General features: G+C 34.5%; 1 protein-coding gene across 4 annotated transcripts in view; it reads left to right on the forward strand.

Moving 5' to 3' along the window:
• Nucleotides 1–862: 862 nt before the first annotated feature.
• The window catches only part of LOC125649534 (calcitonin gene-related peptide type 1 receptor-like), a 35276-nt gene continuing 15649 nt past the window's right edge, over nt 863–20489 (forward strand). The window contains exons 1-3 of one of the 4 annotated variants that reach the window (XM_048877118.2): nt 863–1206; nt 10867–11095; nt 11243–12144. In XM_048877118.2, the coding sequence (XP_048733075.2) occupies nt 11637–12144 (508 nt within the window). In that variant the 5' untranslated portion in view covers nt 863–1206; nt 10867–11095; nt 11243–11636. Of the gene's footprint in view, nt 1207–10866; nt 11096–11130; nt 12145–20489 lie in introns of those variants that run through there. The other 3 variants (XM_048877119.2, XM_048877121.2, XM_048877120.2) reach the window with 3 other exon arrangements.

The raw sequence follows: 20489 nt of genomic DNA on the forward strand, positions 1-20489 counted from the left end.
TTGAATCAATGGGGATAGGGTTTTGATATTTCACATATAAATAAGTCATGAAGAGGCCATTGCTTTTTACCATGTGACCTTGGACTTTGACCGCCTTTCAAAATCTTTAACCTGGGCTATATCTTTTGAAACCGAGAGGGATATGGCTTTGATGTTTCAAATATAGATGCCTCATTAGAAACATTTCTTTTGTTACCAGAAGAAAAAAAAGAATTGTTATGGTTAATGCATTTTGAAAAAAGCCAGTCATGATATTTGTGGTATGCTTGAATATTCGGGTGTCGCTTATATACAATGTAATATATAATGATCCTTTACACATTTTGAGGTATCTCGATAATCTCTCATTTTAACCGCCCTACGTAGTCGCCTCTTATGACAAACAAGGGGTACTGAGGACCTATTCTAACCCGGACCCTCACGGGACGTCAAACCTAAGACGTCAACATACTAGGTGTAGTGATTACACCTTCGCCAAACGATCGGCATTAAGAGATGAGATTCACCCGTCTTTCGGATATGACCTTAAAAGCGGAGGTTCCGTGTCGCGCAAGGCATTGGTACGTTAAAGAACTCTTACCGACTCGGCTCCAATCACCTAACATACATGTAGGTCAAAATTTGTGGTACTTCAAGAGACACTACAGTCCATTTTGCGCAAAAATCATGAAATGACAATTTTCCCAGCGCTTTCTCAATTTTTGTTGCATAGCTGAATGTATGAACTTTGCGAAAAAACACTTATCTAAAGTATAAAATTCTCGTTTTAACGTAAAAATTAATACTCTTTGATGTCCTATACAAACAAAAAATATCGAGTCCCCTCCTATCGGTCTTCAGACACATGCGCATAGACGATAAACAGTGCAGCATGTCGTCCAGTGAGAGAAAGTGTAGTGGATAGATTCAGAATTTTGACAGATTCTGTTAGGAAAGAGGTAAAAATAGAATGAGATAAAAACTCGTACGTGAACTAAAACTTACTTTGGGATCAGTATGACCGTTGGAAAACAAAGAGCTAGGAGAAACGCACGCAGGACTCCGTGGTAGATCTAGGATTTCCGAAGGGGGATTAAAAAACAAAGTACACAGCCATTTTGGGTGTCAAATATGGAGTTTTACTCACAAATTTGTGGTGAAAAAAGGGAGGGGGTCCTGGCTCTCTCTAACTCTGCCATTTGGACTAGCGAAGACACTGCTTTAAAAGTAAGTGCTATTTTTATCTGAACACAACACGTGTTTATTGTAAAAACAATGGTCAATAGGAACGTGGAAGGGTTTCTGTTAAAATAATGATTTTTAATTACTTAATCAGAAGAAGCAGGGAACAATATTCATATTTGAAAGGCGAGGATGAACCCCCTAAGTTTTTTTTTTTTTTACACGACACCTTCGCTGTCATTAAAAATCACGTGATGTAAATAAGCATTACAAAGTCCGAGTCAGCATGAAGAAACTTTTGAATTCCGGATGATCTTCAAAGTGCAGCTGAGAGCAAATTGATGCATCCAAATTGTTCACAATTTTCATACTGAGTATCGATATGATTCTTATCATTTAATGAATGTAAAACTTATACGGTACCAATTTTGATGCACCAGATGCGCATTTCGACAAATAATGTCTCTTCAGTGATGCTCAACCGGAATGTTTGAAATCCGAAATAACTATGAAGTTTTAGATCTAAATATAGTCAAAAAACAGCGTGTCAAACAAGTTTTAAAAAACACTTTATTAAAATGTGGAAAATGAGCTATAGTGTCTCTTTCACCTACATCTGGTGACGTCTTGATATAAGTGATAGATTCTTGACGGGACGTAAAACAAGCAATCAATCACACGATCCAATATTTCGTACAACAGACGAAATTCGGCGTTATCGCCACGGAAGTGAATCCCGACGCGTCCCCCAGTTGTTAATTAAATCGGTAAGAGCGTTAACTCTAAACATCAAACATAAGTTCCCGAAGATCGAATGTCGGTGATCAAACATGTTTTTCTTTCTTGATTATGCTACAATTCCTTTTTTATGTCGATCTTTTGAAAATATTTCTCAATAATTCATCGAGATACATGTATTCTGCACCAATGTAAATATTATTTTCTTATTAGTGAATGTTTGAAATACTTTCGTCTTAAATTCAATTGGCATTCTTTATCGGATATTGACTCCTTTTACTTCTTGCGCGCATATACAATGATAATCCTGACTTGAAATACGAGATAGACGAAAATGAAAATAAATTCAGAAACATTATTAGATGATTATCATATAGGATATCTTATCTAAATTAAAAAATATACTGGAGGGAAGAGAAGGTTGTGCAATATTTTCCTGTGGTTTCTGTTTGCTGTAAACGAGATAAAACGTTTGTAATAAATAACACCTGTTGTATTTATGTTCGCGCCCGTCATCTGCTTGACATCTCTTGAAAATCGTAAATATTTGCGAGATAGCTGGCTTACGTCAAACCTTAACGTTCCGCCGATATCAAACTGGCTTGATTTTCTCTACCTATTCTAGCACAGTTCCTAAGCCTACATGTATGTAACATATACGTTTATATGATATACATGAAAAATAAAAAAAAGTCAACCAAATCCATTCTAATGCTTTATCGTCTAATTATTGAAAATATGCATCAAATCAATGTTAAAAGTTCACGTATTCAGACATAAATAATGCTTAAACCCTTTTAAAACATTAATAGAAGGCATACCAAAGTTTTTGTTATTTTTTTAAAACAGCTATAAGAAGAGATGTAAATTTTTACTGAAGCAGAAATGTAACAATATAAAAGAAAAACCAAATAATGATTACATTTACATGTAAACTTGAATAAACCCAATTTCTGACTCCTGAACAAATTATATTTGAATACCTTCTATTAGATTTCAAACATTCCTCTCTTGAAATATATATCTAGAGAAAATGTTGGTTCCTGAAAGCTTTGGCATTGCTTTCCTAATTAATCATAAAACCAAAATCTTTATTTGAACAATAAGTGTGACTGGGGAATTTGCATTCTTTTTGACAGGACAAACATTTTGATATCTACTCGCAATATGGCATACTCATGAAATATTTAATTTGAGGTGAAAATTGGTCCATGATGTCAGTTTGACTTAGACAGAGGGTCACGGGCATGATTGTGTGAATTTTGGAATTTAGTAGGAAACTGATCTTTTCAGCATTGTTCCTTAAGATTACATGACGCTTACTCCTCCTAGGCACCTGATCCCCCATCTGATATGTCCAGGGGTCCGTGTTTGCTCTACTTTTAATTTTATAAATTTTTTTGGAGTTATGAGATTGATCACTGTGGGTTTTTTTGTTTTTTTTTACCGTTCACTTGTTCATTATATTGACAATGTAGAACAATATAAGAAAAGATGAAAACCTATGAATTCTGTTTCGTAAACTCAAACAAATGTAAATGATTTGAAAAGCACAACCATGTATTTTAGGTAGACAAGCTGAGTGTAATTTTAAGAAATAAATTTCATTTTAAAAATACATGAGGGTATGAACGCCTTATGCTGCCATATTTTTAATGTGTTGTGTTATGAAGTTATGAACGGAGCCGCTACTTGATGAAGCGATTAATGCTCTATGAATAGTATACCGATGTGAATCGTTGCAGCATATACTTCCATGTACTTTCAAAACAGATTTGTTTTTATGTTTACATTAAATAAACTTTCATTTCTGTTAGAATTCACAGCCGTTAAGGTTAAGTGGTATACTTATATAGTGCTTTACTAGGAGAGAGAGAGAGAGAGAGAGAGAGAGAGAGAGAGAGAGAGTTGATTTTAATTTTTATTTCACCCCCAGACTTGGTTGACTACCTATTTTTTGTCATTTTCAGATGCATACATGCATGTTCATATACGCTTGATTTCGTATGGACACGTTTTACACGACGAAACTGCATCTCGTTTCTTGCTATTCCATTACAATTTGTCCTTGCATCTGCACTATTACGACGAATGTATAATACGATAAACCATTATTTGTTACGTTGTGTGGTTGTAATTGACGTAGCTGGAAAATTACTCCGACTCAAGTATGTACAGTTAATCGTGCGTGAGATGAAACGGATTTTCATATTATCTGGGAGGGAACCGTAAAACCATCACAGTATTTGAACTAGTTTGTTCCGTTGTTTACAAACATACTATTTCGACGCTTACAACAGGCTCGTGGGTGATAAGTCTCACCGGAGTTTTTGTGTTCACCCAGAGTGGTAATTCAAACATTTGGAGCTTTAATAGGTCCCATCAATTAGTCACGATCTCGTGAACAATAATTATGTACACTAGATGTCGAATGATAGTATAGCATATTTATATTTATGCCTTCTATATGATAAATCTAGAAGTTAAAACATGTTTCCCGCAGCTAGTTATTTTTCATCTCAACAAACAAGTAATTATTGTAGTTGTAAAACTGTCATTTATTAATGACAAGAAGATATCAAGATAAACAATTAGGGAGATCCTACTTTCTTATCAAATTGTACATAGACTTGGTTTAGGATTTCCCAAAGTTACATGTTAAGATATAGTGTGAAAATTATAATCACTAGGATGAAAAATAAGGTGGCAACAAACAATAGGCCACCAAAATTCAATAAACATTGGATTTTCCGCCACCCAAGGGAAACAACATATAAACATGCCAGAGGAAAGAAAATCCTCTTTGATATCAGAAAATCTTGAGAAAAGGAAATTCAATGATACATAACACAACAGAATACTTATACAATTTCAAATAGCCAGCAAAACTCCTGATTCTATGACCTGGATTACATCAGTGTCACCTATTTAGCACATACAGGAGTACATGTATACTAGCAGCACAGGTGTCGGAGAAAGTAGCAGACATAATCTGGCCTACTCATCACTAATAACTTACATATACTAAGAGTCATAGAATGATGGCAGACATAATCTGACCCATCTAATGTTGATATGAAGACGGTCTATGGGAGGATGGCAGACATAATCTGACCCATCTAATGTTGATATGAAGACGGTCTATGGGAAGATGGCAGACATAATCTGACCCATCTAATGTTTATCTGAAGACGGTCTATGGGAGGATGGCAGACATAATCTGACCCATCTAATGTTTATCTGAAGACGGTCTCTGCATGGGAGGATGGCAGACATAATCTGACCCATCTAATGTTGAGTGATCTAGTGACACCTACAGGGGAATATGACAGACATAATCTGACTCCTTAGATCAAAAGAGTAAAAGAACCCGTCCTTATATATCTCTTAACAACATCGGACTTCCATCGACCCATTCGCTGTATCGCATTTTCAGAAAAACCTAACCTAGCTGCATGTGTTGCTGCTCCGATTCGAAAACTGTGACCTTTGTACAATTTTTGGATTCAAACCCATGAATGAAATAGTTGCCTCTAATTGTTTTGAAACAAATGAATGTAAAACTGGGGCCCCGTTAATAAACTGAAAAAAGGGGACCACTTGAATGTTTGAATTTACGCAAATAGTGAAAGAGAGCAAAACTGGACAGAATTCCTTGTCAGGCTGGACCTTTAAGCATATAGTAATTGATTGGTCAGCTTGCATAGTTTTTGCATGACGTAAAATTAAGCTTACACTGGTTAACTTCTCTTCTTTTGCTTCGAAATGGACGTCTGACCTTTGTATTACTTGAACTATAGCCTGTTTTGACTTCGTAACTAATTCCCCTAGTATGAAAAATCCGAAAAAGGCAGTGAGAAACAATGCTTTCAATAAAACACGGTGAAGAAAATTGGAGCATGTATGATGTATGGCATTGATGAGTTTCATGAGAATTTCCTGTTATTGGGAATCGCGAGTCTGCCCCATGACATGATTTTTGACAGCCTTTTAACAATTTTTGTACTAGAAAATGGGTTTGGCAAGTTTAAAATTTTATGAAGAAATGAAATGGCGGAAACCTGTGATGCTAACGTGCTTGCCGAATAATTGTTTTCATATAGGTGAGCCAAAAAGTTACAAATTGTAGAGATTTGCAATGGGAGAGTAAGCTTTGATGCTGACCAATGACACAGCTTATCCCATGTATGTAGATATGCCTTTTTGTAGCAGGGTTGAGAGAGGTTTGTATTAAGTCGCATGCTATCGGTGTCAAATGTGCAAAAGCTGGCATGGAACGTGTGTTGGTTGTTTGGCCAAGTATGGAGCTTCCCTGAAAGCTCTCTGTATTAAATATTTGGTTAATTAAAGTAGAGATGTTATTGCTAGTGTCAGGACTATTCGGCTGATCCACGATGCCAGAGGACTGAGCTACAGTTGACTCTGTTGATTCCTCCGTTTCTACATGGTTTTGATTCTTGCTGTCATTTTGCTGTTTCAAAATATCTGCAGCTAATTTCTCGTAATCGATGTTTAGTGGCTGATTGACTGCTTTCGCCGACTGGTTATCAATTTTCGTTCTTTTTGATTTTGTTTGGCAGACTCGTGTGCGACTGGCCGCTTCCTCGGCATGGTTACAACTGAGGAAAATGCAACTATTATTATAGTTACAATGTATGTATGAATTCAAAATTATAAGGAAAATAGCCCCTGCTACAATTACATGATATTTCCCAACCTAAAGCTTTTGCCAAATTTAGTTGCTCTTAAAATTAATAGCGTAAACTATATCTGTAACAGTAACATGAATTACTTATAGATCATGTACTGGTACATAATGAACTAACATTTTAGAATCGATGCCTGTAATTACTTAAACAGCTCGTATTGGCAGTCCACAAAATAACCAATTACTTACAAACAGTAACCCCGATTACTGAAAGAACATATCATATGCTGGTACCTAGTGAACTCGCGTCTTATAAACAGTAACATCAATGTAGAATGTAGAAATTATATACTGTCAGATCACATAGTAAACCATTTTTTATTTAAACAGTAACAGGAATAACTTGAGATATAGTACTGAGACATAGTGAACTAATCTTAGAAACAGTAGTATGAATTACTTATAGATCATGTACCGAGACATAGTGAACTAACATATTGGAAACAGTACTTACTTATATCATGAATTGTCAGATCACATAGCAAACCACTTTCTTAGAAACAGTTATAAGAAATACTTAGAGATCATGTACTGGCAGTTCACATAGTAAACCAATTTCTTAGAAACAGTACCATGAATTACTTAGCGATTATGTACTGAGATATAGTGAACTAACATCTTAGAAACAGTAATATGAATTACTTAGAGATCATGTACTGAGGCATAGTGAACTAACAACTTAGAAACAGTAACATGAATTACTTAGAGATCATGTACTGAGGCATAGTGAACTAACAACTTAGAAACAGTAACATGAATTACTTAGATATCATGTACTGAGGCATAGTGAACTAACAACTTAGAGATCATGTACTGGCAGTTCACATAGCAAACCAATTTCTTAGAAACAGTCACATGAATTACATAGAGATTATGTACTGAAGCATAATGAACTAACAACTTAGAAACAGTAACATGAATTACTTAGAGATCATGTACTGAGACATAGTGAACTAACAACTTAGAAACAGTAACATGAATTACTTTGAGATCATGTACTGAGACATAGTGAACTAACAACTTAGAAACAGTAACATGAATTACTTAGAGATCATGTACTGAGACATAGTGAACTAACAACTTAGAAACAGTAACATGAATTACTTTGAGATCATGTACTGGCAGTTCACATAGCAAACCAATTTCTTAGAAACAGTCACATGAATTACATAGAGATTATGTACTGAAGCATAATGAACTAACAACTTAGAAACAGTAACATGAATTACTTAGAGATCATGTACTGAGACATAGTGAACTAACAACTTAGAAACAGTAACATGAATTACTTAGAGTTCATGTACTGGCAGTTCACATAGCAAGCCAATTTCTTAGAAACAGTCACATGAATTACATAAGAGATTATGTACTGAAGCATAATAAACTAACAACTTAGAAACAGTAACATGAATTACTTAGAGATCATGTACTAAGGCATAGTGAACTAACAACTTAGAAACAGTAACATGAATTACTTAGAGATCATGTACTGGCAGTTCATATAGGAAACCAATTTCTTAGAAACAACAACATGAATTACTTAGAGATCATGTACTGAGATATAGTGAACTAACATCTTAGAAACAGTAACATGAATTACTTAGAGATCATGTACTGGCAGTTAACATAGCAAACCAATTTCTTAGAAACAGTCACATGAATTACTTAGAGATCATGTACTGGCAGTTCATATAGGAAACCAATTTCTTAGAAACAGTAACATGAATTACTTAGAGATCATGTACTGATATATAGTGAACTAACATCTTAGAAACAGTAACACGAATTACTTAGAGATCATGTACTGGCAGTTAACATAGCAAACCAATTTCTTAGAAACAGTCACATGAATTACTTAGAGATCATGTACTGGCAGTTCATATAGGAAACCAATTTCTTAGAAACAGTAACATGAATTACTTAGAGATCATGTACTGATATATAGTGAACTAACATCTTAGAAACAGTAACACGAATTACTTAGAGATCATGTACTGGCAGTTAACATAGCAAACCAATTTCTTAGAAACAGTCCCATGAATTACTTAGAGATCATGTACTGAGGCATAGTGAACTAACAACTTAGAAACAGTAACATGAATTACTTAGAGATCATGTACTGGCAGTTCACATAGCAAACCATTTTCTTAGAAACAGTCCCATGAATTACTTAGAGATCATGTACTGAGGCATAGTGAACTAACAACTTAGAAACAGTAACATGAATTACTTAGAGATCATGTACCGACAGTTAACATAGCAAACCAATTTCTTAGAAACAGTCACATGAATTACTTAGAGATCATGTACTGAGGCATAGTGAACTAACAACTTAGAAACAGTAACACGAATTACTTAGAGATCATGTACCGGCAGTTCACATAGCAAATCAATTTCTTAGAAACAGTAACATGAATTACTTAGAGATCATGTACTGAGGCATAGTGAACTAACAACTTAGAAACAGTAACATGAATTACTTAGAGATCATGTACTGAGGCATAGTGAACTAACATCTTAGAAACAGTAACATGAATTACTTAGAGATCATGTACTGAGGCATAGTGAACTAACAACTTAGAAACAGTAACATGAATTACTTAGAGATCATGTACTGAGGCATAGTGAACTAACATCTTAGAAACAGTAACACGAATTACTTAGAGATTATGTACTGAAATATAGTGAACTAACAACTTAGAAACAGTAACATGAATTACTTAGAGATCATGTACTGAGACATAGTGAACTAACATCTTAGAACAGTAACACGAATTACTTAGAGATTATGTACTGGCAGCTCACATAGCAAACCAATTTCTTTAAAAAAGCAACATGATTACTTAGAGATCGTACACCTGTATATTATGAACTACATATGTAACATCTTGGACAAATGATATCGATTACTTAGAAATCCTTATTCTCGATGCATTTCGAGAGCCAACTTCATATATATTTTAAATGTTTGTATTGACATTGACCCATGACATTAATATTATTTATATCACAACCTAAATGTTCTTAAAATCTATAAACTTGTCTTGCAATTTGTAAACTTAAGAGCTACATGCGATGCAAGACGATGTCATACTTCAACATAATCTAATTAATTTATATAATGGCCTTAGTCGCCTGCAAGTGTTGATCACCGCATATTTAATGCTGCTCAGGTATTTGACCATAGGTACTGGCTCATTGTTAACAGATTTTGTAGACAGATGTACTCCTTCGGGCCCAAGGTACTGGAGGTTATCCCAAAACCTTTGTGTTTCCAAAATGTCACATTTAGTAAGGATGCACACGCAGAGTTCAGGATCAGGTTTATTTCAACGACCGCGTCGTTATATCCTAGCGGTGATTTTTTGGGGTCACGACGAATAAGTTGACCTACAATCATGTGTTTGACTCCCGTACCATGGATCAGAAAGTCCGTAAGAGAAATGATGTCTCTTACAAGCCTTGCAGGTGAATGTAGTAACACATCGTTGCCCCCGATTTGCGAAAAACAAATGTCTGGGGCTCGAGAAATTTGCACAGATTAGATGTCGCTAAGCCTCTCACTGCTAATTCTCCTTGACCACGAATTGTTACAGAGAATCGGCTTTGGTCTAAACAAAGATTTACATTACCCGAATTAACTTTTAAAAACGTGTCTGAAAGTCTTCTGATGTATGAATGTCCAATCACCGCTACCACAGTTAGATCTGCCATAATTAATGTAAAAACGCCGGATTTCACCCTTCACAGTACCCAAGTTCCGATGAAGAAAAAACGAATCAAAACAGAAAGATATCAGCACTTACATGTTGAAGTGTTATCTGAATCTTCTCTTATCTTTTCTTATGATTCGTTTAATACAAGTGAAACGTCTAACGATAATAACAATATACTGATAACGTCATACAGTAATTTATTACGTCAAGAGATAATCTAACGTCACACATGTACTAGTGTATTGTTACGTCACAAAGCCAGCAAAATAATGTACCGGTGTATTGTTACATATAAATGCATAAAACATATTATTTACAATAATATCACTATATGTAGACAAACTGGAATGTTTAAAGTTGCCATTGGAAAGATTTTTTTTTAAAACCCACTCATTTTTAGATTTCCAAATTAGTCCAGGGAGTCTTGATTCAAACACATTTGAATCTACATCATTACTATCTAAAAATGCTTTTAATTTCTACGATCTAAAATATTTCTAATCTTTACTATTTATGGATGCCTTTAATCCACGCTATTTATAGATGCTTGAATACTGTATCCTCGCTGCTCTCGAGTGAACGTTTCTGGGATCAAGCTCTGAAATCCTTTTATCCCTTCGTCATCTCAGTGGAAGTCATGACGTCATGAAAAAAGTACAAACTTTGAGTACAAGTAGCATCTTTATGTTAGACGATTTGTTGCCAGGGTGCTGTTCAAAGTTAACGACGACAAAGGACAATTTGTAAAGTTTCCTCCAAAACTCTAGCTCAGGTGAGCCTGATATCGTTAGCTGAAATGAAATTGTTCTTGAATATTTTTTTTATCATATATCATTTCTGTTTGTTTGGAACAGCATTAAACCTGAAATGAGTTTTTATCATTTCCGTTTCTATTGATCATAAAATTATTTAATTTCAGAATCATTATATCGCAGATCCCTGTCTGATCTGTACCGTTCGTCGTGTTTTTGTCAGATTCAATAAGCTAACCCAAACGAACATTTGTATGAACCAGGTGGTGTGAATGTTATCTCTCACGATATGACAAAAAATGCCAAACTTTTGTACATGTACAATACGTTTTTCTATTTGTGAGTTGATACTAAATACACTCATTATTGTAAATTTTCTGCAGATGGCGCTGGGTAACAGCTTTATTTCCGTTTGTCGGATGTACACACTGCAGAAAATAAAGCTTGTGTCCAAAATAGGACAGTATGTCAACATTTACTGCGAATTATAGTCGCTGATTGTGGTGTTATGTTTTAACATAAGATGTGTGCTCTCGAAAATAGCACCTTTGTCTCCTCTCAATGCGAAAGCACGATCGCGCTGTATTACCAGGTTTGTACTATAACACCAACGGATGGATAATGCTGCCCCCGTGTGTTTACGGTATTGAGTATATATACAATGTAACAACTGCTCTCTTCTGTCACAGACTCCTAGAGATGTATTTCCGTGAAGAATCCGTAGTTCTGTGGGATCCAGTTCTCAATTCAAGTCACTACCGGTTTGTGTCAAATAGCGCTAATAGGGCTTTTCCCACAGGTTACTCCCTTGTGCCTGAAATTGACAATGCAACGAATGTCGCAATGGTCTGTACTGGGTTGACGGCAGACGACTGTCAGCGTTGGGTGTCGTGTTCCAGAGCAGCCAGAGATTGCTGCGAAAGACAAAAGGCAGCCAACACTTCGGGATCCGATACAGAATTCCAATGCAGCATCACCTGGGACGGGATATCGTGCTTTGACGCCATTCCTAATGGAACCATATTAGACTTACCCTGTCCATCTTACTACATTCCGAGCGGTGAATCAGGTAAGGTTTTCTCAAGTTACCCGGATTTAACCAGAAGTGTAAGTGTGTCTGTACATTGTTATATGTAAACGTTAAATGATTAGTACACGCACTACGTCCAAGTGACTGTAAAAAATTTTAAAAGTTTTAATGGATGTAGAATATTACGTTTCATCTTGAATTTTTATAAGATTCGTCTTAGATATTTAAAGATGCTTAGTAAGTTGGTTGGGTACGTTTGATGAGTGCGTGAAAGTTGTTGACAAGATGGTGCCAAACATTGGAGAGTCATACATACACACAGAATTTGACTACAGTTTTCCTCCTCAGAATGTACGTCAAAATGTACATAAATTTAATCTAAAACTGTAACCCTTTTCCCTGTTATTATCTTTCTTAAATATTTTCTCTCTCTACTTGTTACGATCGATATTTCAGCTGACCTGTAAAACATCACTGGTTTGAACTGGAAGATTTTTTATGCTCCAAACAACTTTATTATCTACACATATTTTGAACCCCAAGGCTACTTAAGAACTCAATTCCAATCTCGCTACGCTGTGAAATTATATTTTCCCGTACGTAGGTATATTCATTTATCATCAAGTTCGTTGGATTCGGCCCATTTTTTCTTCTTCATAAAGCAGGATTACATATATTATTAAAAGTATTTTAATTGCCTTCATCTGTACAGACATTCTTTTAATACATAAAATGTTCATAAATGTCCAAATTAAGCTTGTTCTCTTAAGTAATAATAAACTTACGAAACCTATTAGTTAAGATTATTTAACCACGTGATCACAACAAAACAATACTGTAACAGTAATTTGCCAAAGTGGATATACCGAATGAGACTGCACTTGGGAATATTACCTACACTGTCTGATACAGAACCGCCGGGGCACTCAGTGCTAGCATACCTGGTATGCATTATTTCTATGAAGAAATCAATATTCAAAATATAGCAATTAGTGCATGCCCATGGTATGGATACCTAATAAGATTGCGTAATATATCCAATTTTCTCTATCAACATTGCGTTGACATTTTATTGTTTTAAAAAGGAAAATAATTCCTGTAACTTGATTAATTTAATTCAAATTTAAATATCAAAACTTACTATCAAGAGCTTTGATCAATATACCAAAAGCTTTTATGTTACCCGCACTGAAATTGTCTACATAAATAACTGTTTGCGTGTGGATATACATGTATGTGAGTGGGTGTTAAATGTGAAATTAAATCTGTTTATATCTATATATCAATGAAAAAAATTGCAAATGATAAAAAAAACCTTATGTTTACTGCTATATCTATTTACTCACTTGCCCATTAGGCCAAGTAAAATTAATTAGTAGATTATCATTCAAACTTCACAAAAAAAATGGGGCGGGTGGGAGGATTTTATTTTTTATTTTTCGCCATGGTATTCTTGACCTCGACAATGCCTTCTCTCATTGAGAAAAGGTTTTATAATTCATAATTACATGTGTATTTGGGTTTCTAAAAGGCAAAGTGAAACAAAGTACGTTTACGATACCGGACCGGACATAAAAATATCCGGAAATCGTAATTTTGAAAAATAAAAAAAAATCGGGGCGGGGCAATTTTCGAGGGGCGGGCGGGAATGATAATCTATTAATTAATTTTACTTGGCCTTATATATATATATATATATATATATATATATATATATATATATATATATTAGAAATATGTATTTCGTTTTGAATTTTTAAAAAATTATTTCCTTCATTCCATATTTTGCCCTCGAAAATTGATTGATTGTATCTTGTCTAACGTCTCCTTCGAGAATTTTTCACCCCTAGGGAGACGTCACCAAGACCGGTGAAGGGCTTCAAATTTAGGCCTATGCTCGGCCCTTACGACCATTGAGCAGTGAGGGTTCTTTAGCGTGCTCCACCTACTGTGACACGGGACATGCTTTTTTAAGGTCATCTCCGAGGACCCGTGACATTCACACCTGATGCCGAGCGTTTGGCGATGGAACTGTCACCCGAGATTTGAACCCCGACCTCGCGCATGCGGGGCGAACGCTCTAACCTCTAGACCACTGCGGCGATTTTAAAAATTGAAAAATTATTTGACCCTCTGTATCAAGGTTAGCATTGTAAATGAAAACTTGCGCAAACATGCACCAGCGAATGAAGGGTCTTCGTGGAGATTTGGTAGTGAAATAATTCCTGACACGTGTGAGTTGTAGGCAAAATAATTCCTTCTAAAACTTCTGGCACTGGTTGAATAAGAGCTACAATGTATGGACCTATTATATCTTAAATCAGCATGCTGTTATTTCCCTAGTTTGTTGCGAATATAGAACATATAACTAAAACATTAAATCACCAGGTGAAGTACTGAAATCAAATACTTATTAGTGGTACAAATGTACTATGTAAATACTTATTAGTGGTACAAATGTACTATGTAAATACTTATTAGTGGTACAAATGTACTATGTAAATACTTATTAGTGGTACAAATGTACTATGCAAATACTTAATAGTGGTACAAATGTACTATGTAAATACTTATTAGTGGTACAAATGTACTATGTAAATACTTATTAGTGGTACAAATGTACTATGTAAATACCTATTAGTGGTACAAATGTGCTATGTAAATACTTATTAGTGGTACAAATGTGCTATGTAAATACTTATTAGTGGTACAAATGTGCTATGTAAATACTTAATAGTGGTACAAATGTACTATGTAAATACTTATTAGTGGTACAAATGTATATTAGTGGTATAAATGTACTATGTAAATACTTATTAGTGGTACAAATGTACTATGTAAATACCTATTAGTGGTACAAATGTACCATGTAGATACTTATTAGTGGTACAAATGTACTATGTAAATACTTATTAGTGGTACAAATGTACCATGTAATTATTAGTGGTACAAATGTACTATGTAAATACTTAATAGTGGTACAAATGTACTATGTAAATACTTAATAGTGGTACAAATGTACCATGTCTTTCTTAAATGGGTCTTATAATTCTCTCAACTCGCTTCATTTCTAAAGAAAAAATGTAATTTAGTTTCTGAAATATGTACATCAAAACTTCATTATTCGTATACATATAGTACACTGTACAACAAACTTTATATCTATCAATTCATCCTGAATAGTAATATACAGTGTATGCAGTAGATAAAGCAACTCATTAATTTAGATCTCAAGAACACATAATAACAATGTACATGTCATCGGGAGTTATTTGAATGCTTATAATTTTATGAAAATGAAGGACCGGTTCCTAATTCAAACATTCTAGTAACAGATACAACGATGCAGCTACGTAAGGGAAAACTAAATCTGAAGAATAAAAGATTATCAGTAAATCGTGGTGGCTCTTCTTAAACTAAACGTCACTCAATGCACGAGGAGTACTGCGGTATCATATCTGTATATGACATTCAAATAGCTGTAAAACAGTTGTATAAAATAAGAATTACGCAATTCTGTTTAGATGGTAGGCTTTCCGATTAAAGATTTCAACGATTGTTCAGTCTGAAATTATAGGTTCACATACACGTAGGTATCTGGCATTTTGATCACCTTGATCATTGTGTTACGCTGTACTTTTTGGTGGCTTTAGATCTTCGTTTCTGTTAAGCGCATTCAGGATCACTGCGCAATATTACATGTATTAAATGTCAAGTTTGTCAAGTGTGTGTTTGTGAGAAATATGATGGATCACAGACCCTTGATTTGGGAAGATGCATCATTATATACTTATGAAAAGCATTTATGACTTATAATACTTTTCTTATGTTTTGTATGCCCCATTCTAAAACAAATTTCATTTATATAGAGACGTCTGTCTATAATTCTATTGAAAATGATTTTTGTTCTTCATTTATCTTCACCTTTCATTGAGTATATCAGTGATTAAAAAAATTCAAGAGATGAAAATTGTTTCTTTTATCGTGAACATTATCAGGAGCACGTGAATACATATCGACTCGTTACATATCAATATGATATATTGTCGCTTGTAATCGTGAGTATCTAAATAAATTTTTAACTTGAATTTGGTTAAATATTTAGGCTCAATTCTCGCTTTAACTCGTTAAATATCTATCTTCAGTTGAAATAAAGAAAAAACAGTTTCTCATATGACCGAACAAAAAGGTGTAGTAAATTGTTGCAGGTTTTTCAAAAGCGACGGAAAAAGTTCACTGAAAAGGATGGGGGTTTTCAGTGTTGGTAGTTCAGTGGTACGTCAAGTCTGCTGCTGTCTGTCAAAATGATGCCACTGAAACGTCTACAGGTCAGCAATATCAAAGACGACATGTCACCACAAACTACACAAACGTTTACACAAACAAATATGTTCGGTCATGATTATTGATGGTCTCCAAAAAGGATTCTCAATCAAAAATACCTGAAATATTCCTTCCTCGTTTGTTTTTCTTCATCTCCGGCATCTAAAGTACTGAAAGGCACTTTCACCATTCTTGGTTAGACATGCATATGAATATCAATGGCTGAAATATTCAGAGTTTATTGTGAACATTACAATACATGGTAGTATTGAACAGCTCTGAACATGCCTTTCTGAAATATGCTGTGAATGAGTGGGGGAATTTCGAACCTATGGTAAATCGTCATTTCAGTCAGCCAGGATACTCCAAATGTCTTCAACTGACTGCATGAGAACGTGTTGTCAGTTGCAGAGGGTAGCAAGAAGGACGCCATCACAATGTTGGGCAGTGCTTATCAAGATTAGATTGTAAGAGGCTCATCAATTCTTGAAAACATTTGAAAGACAATCTATCTTTGTGGCAAACAAAATATTCTATTATGTGGCCACACAGAGGAGAAGAACAGTTTTGTCACTTAAATTAACTTTAGGGCAGAGGATGACCACATCTTCCTATTACTTGCAGAATAGTCTCTGATTTCAAGATCGTATCACAATAAAAATGAGCTCGCTGATATTTATTGGATGCAACTCTGGCACTATATTTTTCACAAGCTTAATACTACTAATTGTTTTAGTTTAATTGCCGATGAAACAACAAATATTTCCACTACAAACCACACATTTATATGAGACCCGTTGACGACGGTAGGGCCGATGCCCCTATACATTCTAATCTGTACATTGATTGTAGATAGTTTAACGTCCCTCTTGAGAATCTTTCACTCATATAGAGACGTCATAATTTATCATCCCGACAAAATACTGGTTCTTAAAGCTGACATGAATTAATAAATAAGTACACCTTTCTCATCTCATCCACCATATTTCTTTCAGGTAGCCTAATTTACTCTACCCGTATATACCCCAAATGTGATTGTCACACCTGAGTGATTTTTCTAGGTGGACTCGACCAGTGCACATCTCCGATAGTAATATATAGGGAATGAGAAACAAATAAAATAACATTTTAAAACATTATGCTTTGCTCAAAATTACAAAATATTGATTGTATACTAATGCAACATTCTGAAAGTTTAGATAAGTTAGACAAAAATGCGCAAAAAAAAAAAAAAAAAAAAAAAAAAAAAAATAGCTTTTCTTCCATACTTGTAAGTGCATGCAAGTATTTGCATTTTCTAATAAAATAAATGCGGATAAATCATATGCCAATTACATACTGATAGAATGGAATAGGCAAAGAGCATAAAATATATTATTTATATCAATTCTTGCAAAATAAAGGTGCATGCCATATGCATAATATGCAATGCACAAGGTATAATCGCCAGAAAAAAGTATCAAATACGGGCGTTTATTCAACAGGTATCGGAGATGTGCACTTACCGAAAATATTAGATTCTCTTTATTCTGATAAATCCACGAAACAAAATGATAAACTCCATTTGTATCTCGTTATAACTTTACAACACGTGCTCATTCCATTATACAGACTGCGACACACTTCACCCGTGCCAAACAGTGTGTCTTCAATCAGGGGAGATGTCAGAGGCGAAAATTTTTCCTGTATTGAATGCTTGTCTGATCGAGGTTTTGCAGTTTATAGAAATGGGGAATCTAATATCTGGTTGGATATATTTCGTGCACAATTCAAAATTTTTCGATGATCATATACAAACTTGGATATACAAATAAGGGAATAATGATCGAAAATATACATCTGTGTGCAAATGCGTGTATTACATTTGCAATCCATAATAAACAGTTCATTACACAAAGACACATGAAAGGAAATTTATAAACGAAAATATAGTTTTGTTGTCTCTTTTGGAACCACATAATTATTTACGGTCTCTGTATGTCCATATTCATTGAGAGAGAGAGAGAGAGACTGTTCTACTTCGATTTATAATATATCATTTCACAGAAGGAAAGAAAATTGATCACTTATATAAATGTAAGCTTTCAAGCATTAAAAATTTCCAGCTATTCAAAAATTTGTGATTGACAATATATTGGAAACTTACAGGAGTTGATGCTTATAATTGAATTCATTACAAATTTAAAAAAAAAATATTAGTTTGAACTGTGCATGTAGAAAATACCGACTTTGTATGTTAGAATAACGGGAAAAAGTAAATTGTCAAAAAAGTGGGGAAAGCAGACCAGCCTTCCTGCCCACCCCAACCCCCTGTTTTCGTGCCTGAAACAACATATCAATTCGTGTTGAAAGAAAGGTACATATCTACATTTCATTAAATTCCAAAGGAGCTCGAATTTATGTGTTCCCCTATTAATTATTTTGTATGCAAGATTCGTTCCCGAATTTAGAATCATGCTTTCAGTCAGAGCAGAAATTAATTCATGTTGAAGTATATCTAGTTTGAATGCAAATGTTGGGTTCCTTCTTTTAATTTCATCAGACTCATTAGAAACCCCTCTCCCAAACTATGCAGCTTTGTTTTTATTGATATCTAAATCAGTATAAATGAATTCGGATATAAATTATATAATGTTTTTTCGTGATCATATAGATATTGATACTGATAATGAAAAAAGAAAATGTTTATACTCTTGCCTTCTGCATATCCTACTAACGCATTACAGTATATTGACATTGTATCATATCAAATAAAAGCTCAACACAAATTTTACTGATTTATGCATACTAACATCTTATCGAATACATTTGAATTTGAAATTTCTACGTACAGCGGTATGGCCATTGCGCCAGATCTACGAAATGAAAATATTTATGAATAAATTACACTCAAGCCTCAAAGTAATCATTATGGCAAGTTACAAAAACGTTAAAACACACAAATGCTATAGTCCTGCAATGCATGCGATTTTTCTGAATACATGTATTTATGTATTCATGAATGAAGTTCCTACGCTTGAAAATATCTTGGTCTTTATGCATTTTGTTTTGTGATTTTGATTTACCATTCCTTACACTGTGTAAATGAAGGAAAACTTGGTAAAGGGTGCAATTCTACATGCACCATACAATTAGTATACATGCATGTGTTGCAAAACAAAATGTACATGTAATAACCAGACATGTATCGTCATTTTTCATGGAGGGGGGGGGGTACAACAGGGGAAAAAATGGAAAATTGGATTCTTCAAAATTTCTTGCCATTTAAAAAAATAATTAAAAAAGATGAAAGAAAACAGCAATAAAATAAAACAAAACACCCAAACAAACCAAGATGTTTTGTCCGATGTTCAAAGTCCTAATGTGGGGTGAAGGGTTAAAGAGTCTTTTACTTTGACTACCTCAATAATTTCCCCCTATACTACATTTTCTTCAATCGTTGGGGGTCGCATGGGGTGGTTAGAGTCCTCTACTATGAGTGCCTCATATCTTCATTTTCTTAATTGGTGGTGGTGTGTGTCTTCTACTATTATATCAGAACTTTCAAGCTGGGGTAAGTGGGGGAGGGGTTGTCACTCAATGTATCTTTTATTTGCATTACAAACTGACAAAAAATGGATATTCTTATTAAAGGTGGGTGACAGACACTCTTGTCCTCTCCCCTTGATGTTTGATAACGACGCATAATATGATAAACTCGATTATTACATTTTGCATTAGTACAATTTGCGTCGAGTTAGACGCAGAATGTAATAACGCAAAATGGCATAGATATATAATATCTATTGAGCGCCAAATTAGCATAAAATGAAGTAATTGAAAATAACATTATTTAAAGATATGTTTAATTTTTAATTAATACGTGCTTTAAATGAATCAAATAAATCTGTATTATCAATTAATGAGAGCAATATTGAGTTACTAGTACTGATCTCTTTTTATTGAATTAACGATATCATTTGTCCTAATAAGAGCACGATTATTACAAGATCATCGGTTCTCTCTCTCTCTCTCTCTCTCTCTCTCTCTCTCTCGTTGTTATCTCTCTCTCTCTCATCCCA

Source organism: Ostrea edulis, chromosome 5 (genome assembly GCF_947568905.1).
Source record: "Ostrea edulis chromosome 5, xbOstEdul1.1, whole genome shotgun sequence".
Taxonomy (NCBI): Eukaryota; Metazoa; Mollusca; class Bivalvia; order Ostreida; family Ostreidae; genus Ostrea; species Ostrea edulis.